This window comes from Carcharodon carcharias, chromosome 7 (genome assembly GCF_017639515.1).
Source record: "Carcharodon carcharias isolate sCarCar2 chromosome 7, sCarCar2.pri, whole genome shotgun sequence".
In the NCBI taxonomy this organism is placed as follows: Eukaryota; Metazoa; Chordata; class Chondrichthyes; order Lamniformes; family Lamnidae; genus Carcharodon; species Carcharodon carcharias.
Genome location: NC_054473.1, coordinates 21,942,868 through 21,955,589, shown reverse-complemented (window position 1 = coordinate 21,955,589; position 12,722 = coordinate 21,942,868). Strand labels below are relative to the sequence as shown.

At 40.4% G+C, this 12,722-nt stretch overlaps 1 protein-coding gene across 17 annotated transcripts in view; it reads left to right on the top strand.

Moving 5' to 3' along the window:
- setd5 (SET domain containing 5) overlaps window positions 1-12,722 on the top strand; it is a 175,017-nt gene that overhangs the window by 133,320 nt on the left and 28,975 nt on the right. For 16 of the 17 annotated variants that reach the window (XM_041191279.1, XM_041191275.1, XM_041191276.1 and 13 more), the window contains one exon: window positions 1,518-1,574. The exons of the other annotated variant lie outside the window; for it this stretch is intronic. In XM_041191279.1, coding sequence (XP_041047213.1) covers window positions 1,518-1,574 — 57 coding nt within the window. The remainder of the gene's footprint in view (window positions 1-1,517; window positions 1,575-12,722) is intronic. 17 annotated transcript variants of the gene reach the window in all.

Sequence of the window (12,722 nt, the reverse complement as noted above, 5' to 3'; positions counted from 1 at the left end):
TCAATAATTCCAGCCTTTGTCTTAACAATATTGCCTCTTACGATTTCACTTGATATTGCTTCTTGTTTCTTTAAATATTATAAGAGTCAATTTGAATTTGTTCTGTGTTAATAAAGGGTATACTTAACAGCTTATTTTGTAAGTGTGTTACTGCATTGCAGAGTGGGCCAGCCAAGACGTATTGCTAATGGCTGTAAAAGGATGGTATTAGTGAAAAGGTAACAGGTCATATTTCACAGAATATGTTTACAATTGCCTCAGACTACTCTTAAGACTGTGAGGGGCATTATTGTGAAGTCTCAGCCTGAGAAGAATTCTTGACACTGTGGCTTTACCAGTGTATTACCAAGCCTGAGAACATATGGCTTTAATCTGGCCATTGTGCACATCCAGCTTCTGACATGCTTGCCACAACAGACTCTATGGGGTCTGCACATTGACACATTGCCATTTTTAATCTTCTAATGCTTCTTCATAGACCAAGAAACACTCCAGTTTAGTTTTGCATTGTCATTTTATTTTAATAAAGCCTAACATTGAGCCACAAGTTATTGTTTTATTCTTGTTGTGCTTTGGTTTACAAACAAACATGGAGAAAAGGGTTTTATTTTGAGCACTAATGGCAAAGCAACAAAAATGAAGCAGCATCTTCCTCATTAAGTTGCTGCAGATGGCAGAAGTGGGAGAGTTGAACCTGATTAGTGATGGCAGTTACTTTTCTACTACATACTTGCATGAAGATTGGATGGTGCCATTTTGACCAGTTGCCCGTATTATTTTGTTGAGAGGTTGTTTTTAAGACTGTTGTCTATTTTTTCCTAAGCTCTAAATTCTGTTTTTAAACTCCAGTGTGTTTGTGCTCAATACCCTATGTGTCAACTCTCGCCAACTTTTTCATTACTCCACTATAGCAATTTGCTGCTGTCAAATCATGCCTTACAGTAGATGGGTCAACAACTGCATGTCTGCCAACTGTTGTGATGTATGGAAGTGAATATAGAGGATGTGGAACCAAGCCCTTCAGGCTTGAGCACCAGTCACAACTCTACTTCTGTAACCTTTTGAAATGGATTGTTGCTTTTGTAATATAGTTATTCCCTCACCAGGAGGGAAGGTCCAGCTAAGTAAAAGTGGCTGACCATTTTTTGTGGGGGGCGGGGGGGAAGTGTGTAAGGGTGAAGACTCGATAAGAAATAATTTTCATTAATTTTCAGATTTTAAATCACTTCTAACTGACCTAGCGTTTTTTTAATGGAAGTGCTTTAGTTTCTAAAAAAAAAGTCCTTTTTAGAGTTTAGCTGTGTATTGCACGTTGCCAAACTGTGCAGTCATTGGTATAATTCTTTGTGCATTTAAGATTATCCAGTCATTTGGTTTTGTGGTAAAATACAATTTTTTTCCCCTCGAGTTTGTTTGTAACTAAATCAGTTTTGCAATAAAAGACTGTGGCTTTCTCTTGCTTTTGCTTGCCCAACTTGTGAGTAGAGTTCTAATAACATGCTTTTCCCTTCTCTTAGAACATTTCCTCTCCTGAGAGTTCCCCAGTGCATAGGCCTGAGCCGTTTTCACCGGAGGTAGTTATCCCAGTATCTCACTTAGAAAAGCTGAAGTAAGCCCTTGTGGCAACTCTCTCTCTCTCTTTCTGTGATTCCTACCCAGCCCTTTTACTGCATGATTCTCATTATGATACATCTGGTTGAATTTATGCATGTCTGATTTAAGTCATTAATCTTGCCAAAGTTTGATTCAGAGTTGAGAATAAAATAGCAAAAAATCACCTTTGGGGGGGAGAGAGAGAGAGAGAGTGAGATAAGGATTGGGGTCACATCTGTCTGTGTATCTGATGAGAAAACAAAACTTTAAATAACATATGAACCCAACTAAACTTAAAATGAGGATTATGAAACCAGAGTATAAAATAACTTAGCAACATTATTGCACAATGTGGCTAGACACCGTATTTGGTAAGGGTTCGTCTACTCGTTGATGTTACATCGTTCTTTAAAATCCTTCTGGCCTGTTCAAAAAAGATACTCCTTTGTTACATATCAAGCAGATTTACACACCTGACTCATTGGAAGTTTCTAATAAAGACTTATCTCTTGATTTATGCCCTGTTGCATATTGAAAGTAAATTTGGGAATGGAATTTTGAAAAACATAATCATTCATTGCTATTGAAAAACTTATGTTGGAAATGTGTTCCTTGAAATTACCATTAATGTGGGCCAAATGGCTGTAGCAGATATAGGTAGATTCCACTGCAAACAATTGTTTCCACCTCAGTTGAATTTGACTTATGGAGTTATTATAGCTTCATAAAAACAAATTAATTTAAAATATATTTTGTCCAGTAGCTCAGTTCATGGTTGATCAACCTCACTTGACTGAGGTACCTCACTGACATTTTTCTGTATCACAGTGATTTTCACATGCACTCTTGTTTAGTCATCTAAATTATTGAATCATCTAGAATCTCCTGCTTACTTCTCACTATACATAAATATGATTTTAATGGTTCATTCAAGAGGAAAGAAATGACCAGGTTTAATCAGAAGCATTTTTTAATGCCCACTCCTGAAGTTAAGCTTCCAAGTGTTGCATAAGTAGGGATATTCCTGATGATTGCCATGATGGAATTTTATAGCTCCTCGTAGAACGTAGCAGGCTTCTGTCTTGTAATAGGATAGTTTACCCCATGGTGGTCAACTCTCTGTTAAGCATCACCAAAGCTCAGGAGCCCCAGTCCCTGCCATATTTGCTGCCAAAGAAGATAGTGGGCTGAGAAGGTGCACTGTTTGCCGGCCCCTGTTTTATCTGGGTCACGCTCATGGCCAGCTGAGCTTTTTGTTTCTTCTCACCTCTTCCAATGCCCTTCCACACAATCACCCTCAAGAGATCACAGCCATCAGCAACTGTCTCCCAGTTGTTACTGTCAATGTCCGTCATTTCATATCTAGCTTGCAGGTGGAGGTCTTTTAGTGGAGGTATGTACAGAAGGTCTTTGATCTTCATAGGAACATAGGTCTTATCTTAGGTTAAGAGCAGAAGTAGACCATTCAGCCCTTCGAGCCTGCTCTGCCATTCAATAAGATTATGGCTGATCTGGTTGTGGCCTCAGCTTCACTTTCCTGGCTGCCCCCCATAACCCTTGACTATCTCATCTATCAAAAATCTGTCTAGCTCTACCTTGAATAAATTCAATGACCCATCCTCCACTGCTCTCTGGAGAAGAGCACTTACTAACGGCCCTCTGAGAGAAAAGATTTCTCCTCATCTCAGTCTTAAAAGGGAGATCACTTATTCTTAAACTGTATCCTCTAGTTCTAGGCTCCCCCATGAGTGGAAACATTCTCCGAGTATCTTCCCTGTCAAGCTCCCTCAAGATCTTAAATGTTTCAATAAGATCATCTCTCATTCTTCTAAGCTCCCAATGAGTATGGTCCCAACCTGTTCGACCTTTCTTGATAGGATAAGCCCTTCACCCCAGGAATGAGTCGAGTGAACCTTCTATGAACTGCTTCTAATGCAATTATTTTCTTTTTTCAAATTGGAGACCAAAACTGCACACAGTCTTCCAGATGTGGTCTCACCAGTGCTCTGTACAGCTACAATAAACTTCTCGACTTTTATATTCCATTCCCCTTGCAATAAACACCAACATTCCATCTGAACCACTGAGTTCTGCAATCTCTCCATTTAAATACCATACTGCTTTTCCATTTATCCTGCCAAAATAGACAAGTTCACATTTTCCCCCATTATACTCCATCTGCCACTTTTTTGCCCATTCACTTAACCTGTCATTCTCCCTTTGCAGACTCTCTACCTCCTCTTGACAACTTACTTTCCTATCTATCTTGGTGTCATCAGCAAATTTAGCTACCATAAATTCAATCCCTTCATCCAAATCATTGATGTAGATTGTAAATAACTGAGGCCCCAGCACTGATCGCTGTGCCACTCCACTAGTTACAGCTTGCCAACCCAAAAAAGACCTATTTATCCCCATTCTCTGCTTCCTATTGGCTAACCAATCCTTTATCCATGCTTATATGTTATCTCCTACACCATGTGCCTATTATCTTGTGCAGTAATCTTTGATGTGGCACTTTATCAAATCCATTTTGGAAATCTAAGTATACCACATCTACAGGTTCCCCTTTATCTGCCTTGCTTGTTACTTCCTCAAAAAGCTCTAATAAATTAGTTGAACACACTGCAGGTGTTCCTTAGTGTGGAATATTGCTGGAACATTGTCAACGTCAAGCAACTCTGAGTACTTGACCTACCTTTGTCTTGGATCTCAGACGAGTAAGGCTAAACAGATCTCTGTAACTTCTAGTATATGAGTGGACACCCTCAATAGATCACCTGAAGGCGTATGACAGCAGCACAGAAAGAACATGCCAAAGAGTGTTGGTGCCAGAACATAACCCCCGTTTGACCGCACTGTGGATCTGAAAGGATTCTGATGGCGCCCCGTCATAACTAACCTTACGCATCATGTTGTTATGGAAAGAGGAAATCACATTGAGCAGCTTTGGCATGCAGCCAAATTTCTTGAGCAGCTTAAATAGACCGTCTCTGCTCACATGATCGAATGCCTTGGTCAGATCGATGAAAGCAATACATAGTGGTCCCCTTTGTTCACATATCTCTTGCAGCTGCCAGACTGAGAAGATTATGTCAATTGTAGATCTTCCAATTCTGAAACCACACTGGGATTCGGGATAGATGTGTTCAGCCAAGATCTGTGGCCTGACAGGGGCAACACAGACAATTGCTTTTCCCACAATGCTCAGCAGAGTTATTTCAAGTTGTTGCAGTCACCCTTGTTCTTTTACAGGGTTACAATCTTTGCATCATGTGTATCTTGAGGCACTCCGCCCCTCTCTTTCCAACAGAGACAGAGAAGTTCATGCAGATGCTGCAGGAGTGCCTGTTTCCTGTGCTTGATGAGTTCAGGTGGTCTGGTCTGGCATCAGCACCTGGAGCTTCCTCGGTGACAGCGTTCTCCCTAGAGTACAACTCAAGGTGGTGTTCCACCTATATCTCCAACTAGCCGGTGATTTTGTTTTCAGTCGAGCCATTTTCATTGGTGATGGCCTTTTTGATCTCTTCATACGTGCCTCTGACATTCCCTGTGTCAAAGAATATCTGGATACTCTGTGTAACCACTGGTGCAGCGGCTACCAGTCTGTTGGACTTTACTTCAAGCAACTGTTAGCGCATTGAGTTTTCTCGCTCGGATCACTCTTGTAATTAATGTGAGTGGACTTCTTGACTTCAATGACAAATTCCATCACAGTGACAGTAGCCTTGAACCAGTTAACAATTTTTCACTTTTGATTCCCATGTGTTGAGAGTGCACTATGTAGGTGGTGTCTCGATGTATGTCTGTTGGAGAGCACTTGTACAATCGAGTTGTGGAGCTGTTGGTTTTTATCTGCTAGACAGACTTTGATACGAGCAAGGCATTCCTGCTTTGAATGAGAATGTTTCACGTATTGCATCCTCACTCTAGTGCACACCAGGGAGTGATCTGTATCACAGTCAGCGCTGGGGTAGTTGTATATGTTGAGAATGCTGTGCAAACAGTCATGTCTGGTGATGGTCAAATTAAGTCAGTGCCAGTGCCCTGATCTTGGATTTCCGCAGGACTTCTTGTTTGTTCTGAAAGGAGGTTTTACAAAGATCATAGAAGCAGCAAAGCTCATATGGTCTCTGTCCATTGTCATTCAGCTTTCACAGGGGGGCCATGCCTCATGCCTTGAAACCCCCCAGCAGGTAAAGATGTTATGACTTAGGGATTCTGCTGATAACCGTGCCAAGCTCCTCAAATGGTCTTTTGCCTCTGTAGTAGAGCACAGCATTGAAGCATAGATACTCATGAGGTTAACTGGCTGTTTGAATTGCAAGGCAGACGGAGCGAACACACTGAACTATTTATGGGTGTTCTATGATCAAGAGCAGTGAGCTCCTTACGGCAAAACCTTCACCTTGCTTACACTATTCCTCTGCACTTTTCCCCTGCCAGATGAACGTGTTAATGTTTTTCTTTCAATGATCCACTCTCGGCAGGCCTGGTCTCTTGTAGAGATGCTGTGTCAATGTTCAGCCTATCAAGTTCATAGCTGTCTTGCACACATTATCAACCAGCCACAAGTCCTGTGTCAGTCCCGTGAACATGGTCCTGACATTCCAGTTTTCCAATTGAATGGTTGACATCTTCTTTCTTTTTGTTTGTTTGTGTGGAACAATGGGATTCTGTCCACTTGTTGAGCCAAGACTTTAAGCCAAGCAAATTGAAGCAGATGGACCCTAGAAGGTCAGCACCTTACTAGTCCGGGACAGCCCGACTTGAGGAGGGCAGTGGCTGACCAGTGGGAGATGATGGTCCCCCCCCTCCCACTGTTGGAAACAACACATAGCACCCACTCCTATACAATCGAGGTGGATTTATCACTTGTCACTGCTGTTTTCATGTTCTTTTATCGTTCTGCAGTGAAACTGGAGTGTCCTGTCCAGGGTGTAAGCCTGGGCAAAGTTTATGGAGACCCTGGCTGCCCAAATTCTGCTGATAACAGTGCCTAGCTCCTCAAATGGTCTTTTGCCTCTGCGGTGAAGCACAGTGTTGAAACATAGATACTCATGAGGTTAACTGGCTCTGTTTGAGTTGAGAGGCAGATGGAGAGAACATGCTGTGAACCATTTATGGGTGTCCTATGATCAAGAGTATTGAGTTCCTTACAGCAAAACCTACACCTTGCTTACACGCTTTCTCTGCACTTTTTCCCTGCCAGATGAACGGGTTATTCTTTTTTTTCAATGATCCACTCTCTGCAGGCCTGGTCTCTTGTAGAGATGCTGTGTCAATGTTCAGCTCAAATTGACACGGTCCTCCTCGTGACCTCCCAGACTGAGCCCAAAGGAACGCAAAGCACTACGTTTGGCAGTGGCTTTGTTGCAGAAGTTGCTGGAAAGATGACATATTTAGAAGTCGGTCCCCTCTACACAAGGCAGTAGAGCTATTTGCCTATAGATGGGAATTTAGTTCATGAGTGCCAGGTATGTCCTCATGCCAGTCAGCCTACAACCTGCATGTCTGGGGGCTGAACCTCTTGTGTGTCCAACAGATCGATGTAACATCTAGTGTGTGGGAGAAAAGAGTTAGCATACTTTCCACTTTTATTTGCTTTTTTAATTCGTTCATGGGATGTGGGTATCAGTATTTATTGCCCTTCTCTAATTGTGGGCATTTTAAGAGTCTGTCATTGCTGTGGCTCTGGAGTCACATGTAGGCCAGACAATGGCAAATTTCCTTCCTCAAAAGACATTAGTGAACCAGATGGGTTTTTCTGACAGTCAGCAATGTTTTCATGGTCATCATCAGATTTTCAATTTCAGGTTTCTATTTAATTCAAATTTCATCATCTGCCATGATGGGAATTAAACCCAGGTCCCCAGAGCATTACCCTGGGTCTCTGGAACACTAGTCCAGTGACAATACCACTACGCCACCACCTCCTCATCTTCAGCCCTCACCGCTGGCGAGCAACACTGCGATATGAGAGCCAAATGTATGAGTCTCTCCCTGTCAGCACCCAGCCTTTCCATCAACAAATCCTCAGCTGTGCCTCTGTGGTGTCATACGGAAACTAGGTCCCTCACGGCCCCAGACTAAAGCTTCAGTGGAATTTGGAGGAGATTTGGCCCCAAACTGGTAGAATGACAGTGACAAATACCACTGGAAGGTTGCAGTGGCTCTTAGAATATTTGAGATATCTAATTATCTTAAAGCCTTAATTGCTAACATAGCGAATCTGGTTGAGCAATCCAAGTTCATTAAATAATTGTCCTATATTTACAGGTTGCCCTCAACATTCCTGTATTTATCCCACAGTAATAATCCTTGTATTCTGTCGAGCCAAGCCCCTCCTTCATTCCAGCTGCTTTTCCTCCACAGTGCGTTTCTTGGCTGAAGCTGCTATAGTATAATTTTCCCGTCGTATATTGTGGATGGTTGGCAGCAAGTTGCCTCGTTTGGTATTTGCTGCTGTCATCATATAAATAGTAATACAAATGAAAACAAAGTGGCACATAGTATTCAGGGTCACCCAGAACAACCACTTTGTGCTTTTAGCTAGGCAAGCCAAATGGACCACTAAGAAAATGAAGTAAATTCACACTCGATAGTAAACGGAATATTACAAAGCCTCACGAAGCAGAATGCAGAAAATCCACGTTAGTGTAATGAGTTTGAATATTGACACAAACAGACTTGATTAGGCAAACAACTGATCCAAAGATCCTCAGAGACCAAACCCTCTGCTTGATGTGTTTTGCACAGTGCAGTTTGTCCATGCTGTTTGCAGATCAAGAATTCCATAAGAGAAGGAACTAGCAAACCACTGCTGTACTTTGCAAAGCGTAATCATGGACCAATCATAGGGAACTCCAATTCCCTAAGCCGTTTAAACACAGTGACATGACCTTGTTGATACTGATTGAAACCAGTAATCTTTCACATAGTTATACTATACTGTTAAAAATGATCAAATAAGGATCAGCATTTCCCTCCATACAGAAATATTTTGGAGTTGAGGATTCAGTAGCAACCTCATTAAATTGTGTCCCCTTGTTTATCTCCTCCCTGTATCTTTACGCACACAAAAAATGAATGGTTATGTTAAAATATTCCACATGGTGTGATATTTTGCAATTTTTAAGCAACATTTTCACAATCTGATGCTCAAAGCTAAGACGCTATTGGTCTCATTTGTGTGGTCATAAACCTGGTATTTAATCTTTGATGCACAGACAGAATCTCTGCTCTTGAGATGGATGTTAGTTAATTAACATGCTGCTTTGTGAAGGAGAATTGGGCTCAGCTGTCTCAATTCTCAGCTGTCACCTACATTAATTGATCTTTTTCTGAGTGTGTGAGGTGTAACCATTTTGATTGTGCAGCCAATCCTACTGCCTGTCTAACATTTAAGATGTTAACCATTCACCCTAAGGATGCAGTGCTTACTGCAGACCATTCATTTTCACAGATGAGACACAAGGGGTTTGTTGAAGAGGGACAACAATAATGAAACAATAATGAGTAATAATGAAGCAAAAGCTAGATTTTTTCAGCTGGATTATTTTATACTTTAGGCTATTACTAGGGAAATATCCGCAAGTCAGAAGAAATACATTTTTTGTTTTTTGAATATAGGATTAAAACATGGATCAACAATTTGACTGGCAGCCATTTTCAGGACCTGTAGCTGGTTTTAAAGTACAGTGCCCACATGAAGCTAATTAATGTTATTTTTTAAGGTACCTATATGTTCAAAATGGCCTAATTTCATCTTGTTCTATTGACAGTAGAGATCCAGTTTTTCTTGGCTCCTCGGAGATGCCGCTACATTTGCTGGCTCTGCCCCTGCTCAGCACTGGGTAAAAATATAAATTGAGGGGAGTAGTAATGATTGACCAGCATAGCAGCACTTTCCTGAAACTGGTGCGCCAGTCTGAAAGTGATAAATTACCTGGTGACAAGTGCCTCGTTTCAACCCCCAGATGCTGAATGAGCAGCGAAGTTCCTGGGAAGTGCATGTTCGACCAGAAATCATTCTGTTCTCATGATATATCTCTCAGTTGTTTTGAGCATAGGTATCCTTAACACCTCAGCTCCACCATAAAATTATATTGTCACAAACATGTTTACATTTTCATATTTTTGTTATATGTGCATGCCAGTTCAGCGACACTGCATGATTGGGTCCCAGTTTCTTAATTTAAAAAAAAACTTGGTAAAAGTTTTTCTTGAGCCTGGGACTGTGCTGCAGCATATTTATATATCAATTTGAAATAAGCTATGTTTTCCCAATTCTGCTGAAGAGGTGATGGAGCAACTAATTGTAGACCTGGTGGTCTCCTTTCCTCCTACCCTTTTAGTTTCAAGCTGCTGAAGTAGGCGGCATAAATGCTGATACTTCCAATGTGCCTGATATTTGGCTTGAGAACAGAAGACCAAATAAAACCCTGTAGAGCAAGCAGTCGGAGAACTTGCATTCCAGTTGGGAAACTGTCAGATTAGGGATGCCAATTCCTCATATTAGCTTGCATGCGCTGGAGTTAGCTTTGGCAGCTGAGGTTAACCGAACAGCTGCATACTACGTTATTTGAAAGTTTTATTTTTATATGTCTGGAGTTGGGTTGATTTTGCTTCTGAAGGAAAATTATTAAGTTAAATCTAGAAGAAACAGCAAAGAACTCTTGTTCTTTGAAATCCAGGTGTTTCAGCACACACTAAACACAGGTGTTCATGGTTATTTTTAATATTAAACAGTATTTCTTCCCAATGGACAATTAACAGTTGTTAATTTCCCTGTGGGTATTGAGGCATATGTTAAAGCATAGGGGCTGCCTTCCTTTTTCTTTATTGCAGAAATTGCGATTTTGAAATAGTGTTTCCTGTTCTTTCAGTAATTCAATGGGGCACATAGTTGTGAAGCCGTGACTCTAAGTGGCATTGGGATTACGCCAAAAAATTGACAAGTAGCAGCAATGAAATGAAAGATGTAGAGTGATTAAAGAGAGGATTTACTGCTGGGGGAATAGACTCCACTGTGATACTTGAAGGATCATGTGCTTTGTACATTCAGACAAGTGATTTCTGCTCTACGCTCTTACGGTTCCTGCCAGTCCCAAAGCTAAGCCCAGAGTTGGGAATAGATCAGGTATTCAGTGGAGTGAGAACACAAATGTTTATGTTCTATATTGTTACTGCAAAGCATTCAATGGCTTCACTATAGCACTAGGAACAAAACGTCATTGACTTTGCTGAGTTTCTATCTATATGTCAGAGAACCACAACTATAAGGAAAAGCATAGTTGCTTTAAAATGGATAAATTAAATAAAATTCTCACAGTTTTATAATCTGTTGTCCCTAACAATGATACAAAAAATTATCAAGTGAGTCAAGATGGTATGGGCTTTAATGATCCACTGCAGCAGATGTATAATGATTATTTCAGGAGATTAATTATCAATGAAACATAGAAACCCCTTGTGTCTGATTCTGTGAATGGACATGCATTAAAACTGCCATTAAACTAACATAATGGAGGTGACTAGCAAAGCATCAAATTACATATTTTCTGAATAAGGAATGTACCCAGGCATTTATGTAATTATTGTGTGATGCTCTTTATCAATATAGCATTGACAGCAGTAAGATATATTGTATACCCAAAGTTTTTCACAAAGTATTCATAGACTCCAGGTTGAAAAAAGATGGAACAAAGGATCCGAGCCTGATGATGGGAGCAGTTGACTGATTGTACCACTTCTGTTAGACTCCAGCTATCTAAATTTGAAGGCTTCAGATTTATTACAGTACCGATCCAGCAGTGCATACTTGCCCACAACATGTGTATCAAGGGGTTTTCAATTTCAGTACGTTTTAATTTTAAAGGGTTCTGGGCTCTTAGGCTCTATGCTTAATCAGTTTAGGAAGATGTTGTGGTGAAGCTTCTTTAGCTAAAAGTCTTGATTTTTCAGTGAAATTTGGCTAGTGGGTGTGATTAAAAGAAACATTTAAAATATTTTTGTAGTTTTCTTTATTTTCACATTTAAGGGCAGTTTGTCCTTCCACAGATCTGCACACGGTCATTCAATAAATGGCTGACGTATTAGTTAGAAGAGGTGGTTCTTTCATTTTGTAAGAATGTATGAGAATAAAAGTCCACTGTCTAAATGCCACTCTCTTAATAGTTAGCCTTGCAATGAAAAATCCTACTGTTTCTGATGCCACATGATAAAGACAGATTATTTGATCACTAACATACAGTACCCTGCTGGATCATCAGATTATCATTCTTCTATTGCTAGGTTGAGGTCTTATAGCATCTACCAACCTATGTTGATTTTTTTTTCTTAAAACAGTCTGTTTTTTGGTACACTATAATTGGATGCATATGGAGATGGGTAGCACTCTGATTAGTCTATCGTTGATCCGCAGGAGTGAATCTGACAATGTCAAACATTGTTTATCCAAAAAACATAACATGTTATTAGCTTTGGTTATAGGACCACATGACATTCCTGTTGCTTTTCCTCAGTGTTTTGAAGGTGTGACTGACAGTCGCGCTGGTACATTTGAGAGGTCAGCAGTTCTGTGTGGAATTTTTTGTTTCGATTTTAAATCAAGGAAGTAAAAAAAACTTTCCTTCAGCCCAGATTTGTTTCAGAGACCAACTTTGGAGACCTATGACGTATAGTCCCAAAACAACACCCAATCTTTCACTCCCTGCTTTGACGTCAATCAATTTGCTAGTTCAACTAAAAATTTAATTTCAGTATAAGTATTTTGTAAAGGAGAGGAGAAAGTTTTGTTTAGCTTAATGTTGTGTGCAAACATCTGTGTAAATGTTAAATAAGTAGCTGTCAAGAAAACAATCTTTTTGAACATGTACTTTTTATGAGATCCACATGAAGATGGGGTTAGTGGAATAAAGAAAACTACCATTTTCAAACAACAAGCTCTTAAAGAGCTTTGCCTTGTAGATATTTAACCCAGATGTTGTGGAGGAATTTAATAGAGTCATAGTGTAGAGTGCCTGTTAAAACTACAACCACCTGCATTTATATTTAAATCTTAAAATACCCAGAACTTTGGTGGGGACGGGGGAGGGGGTGGGCAGTCACTATTGCACTGTAAATTT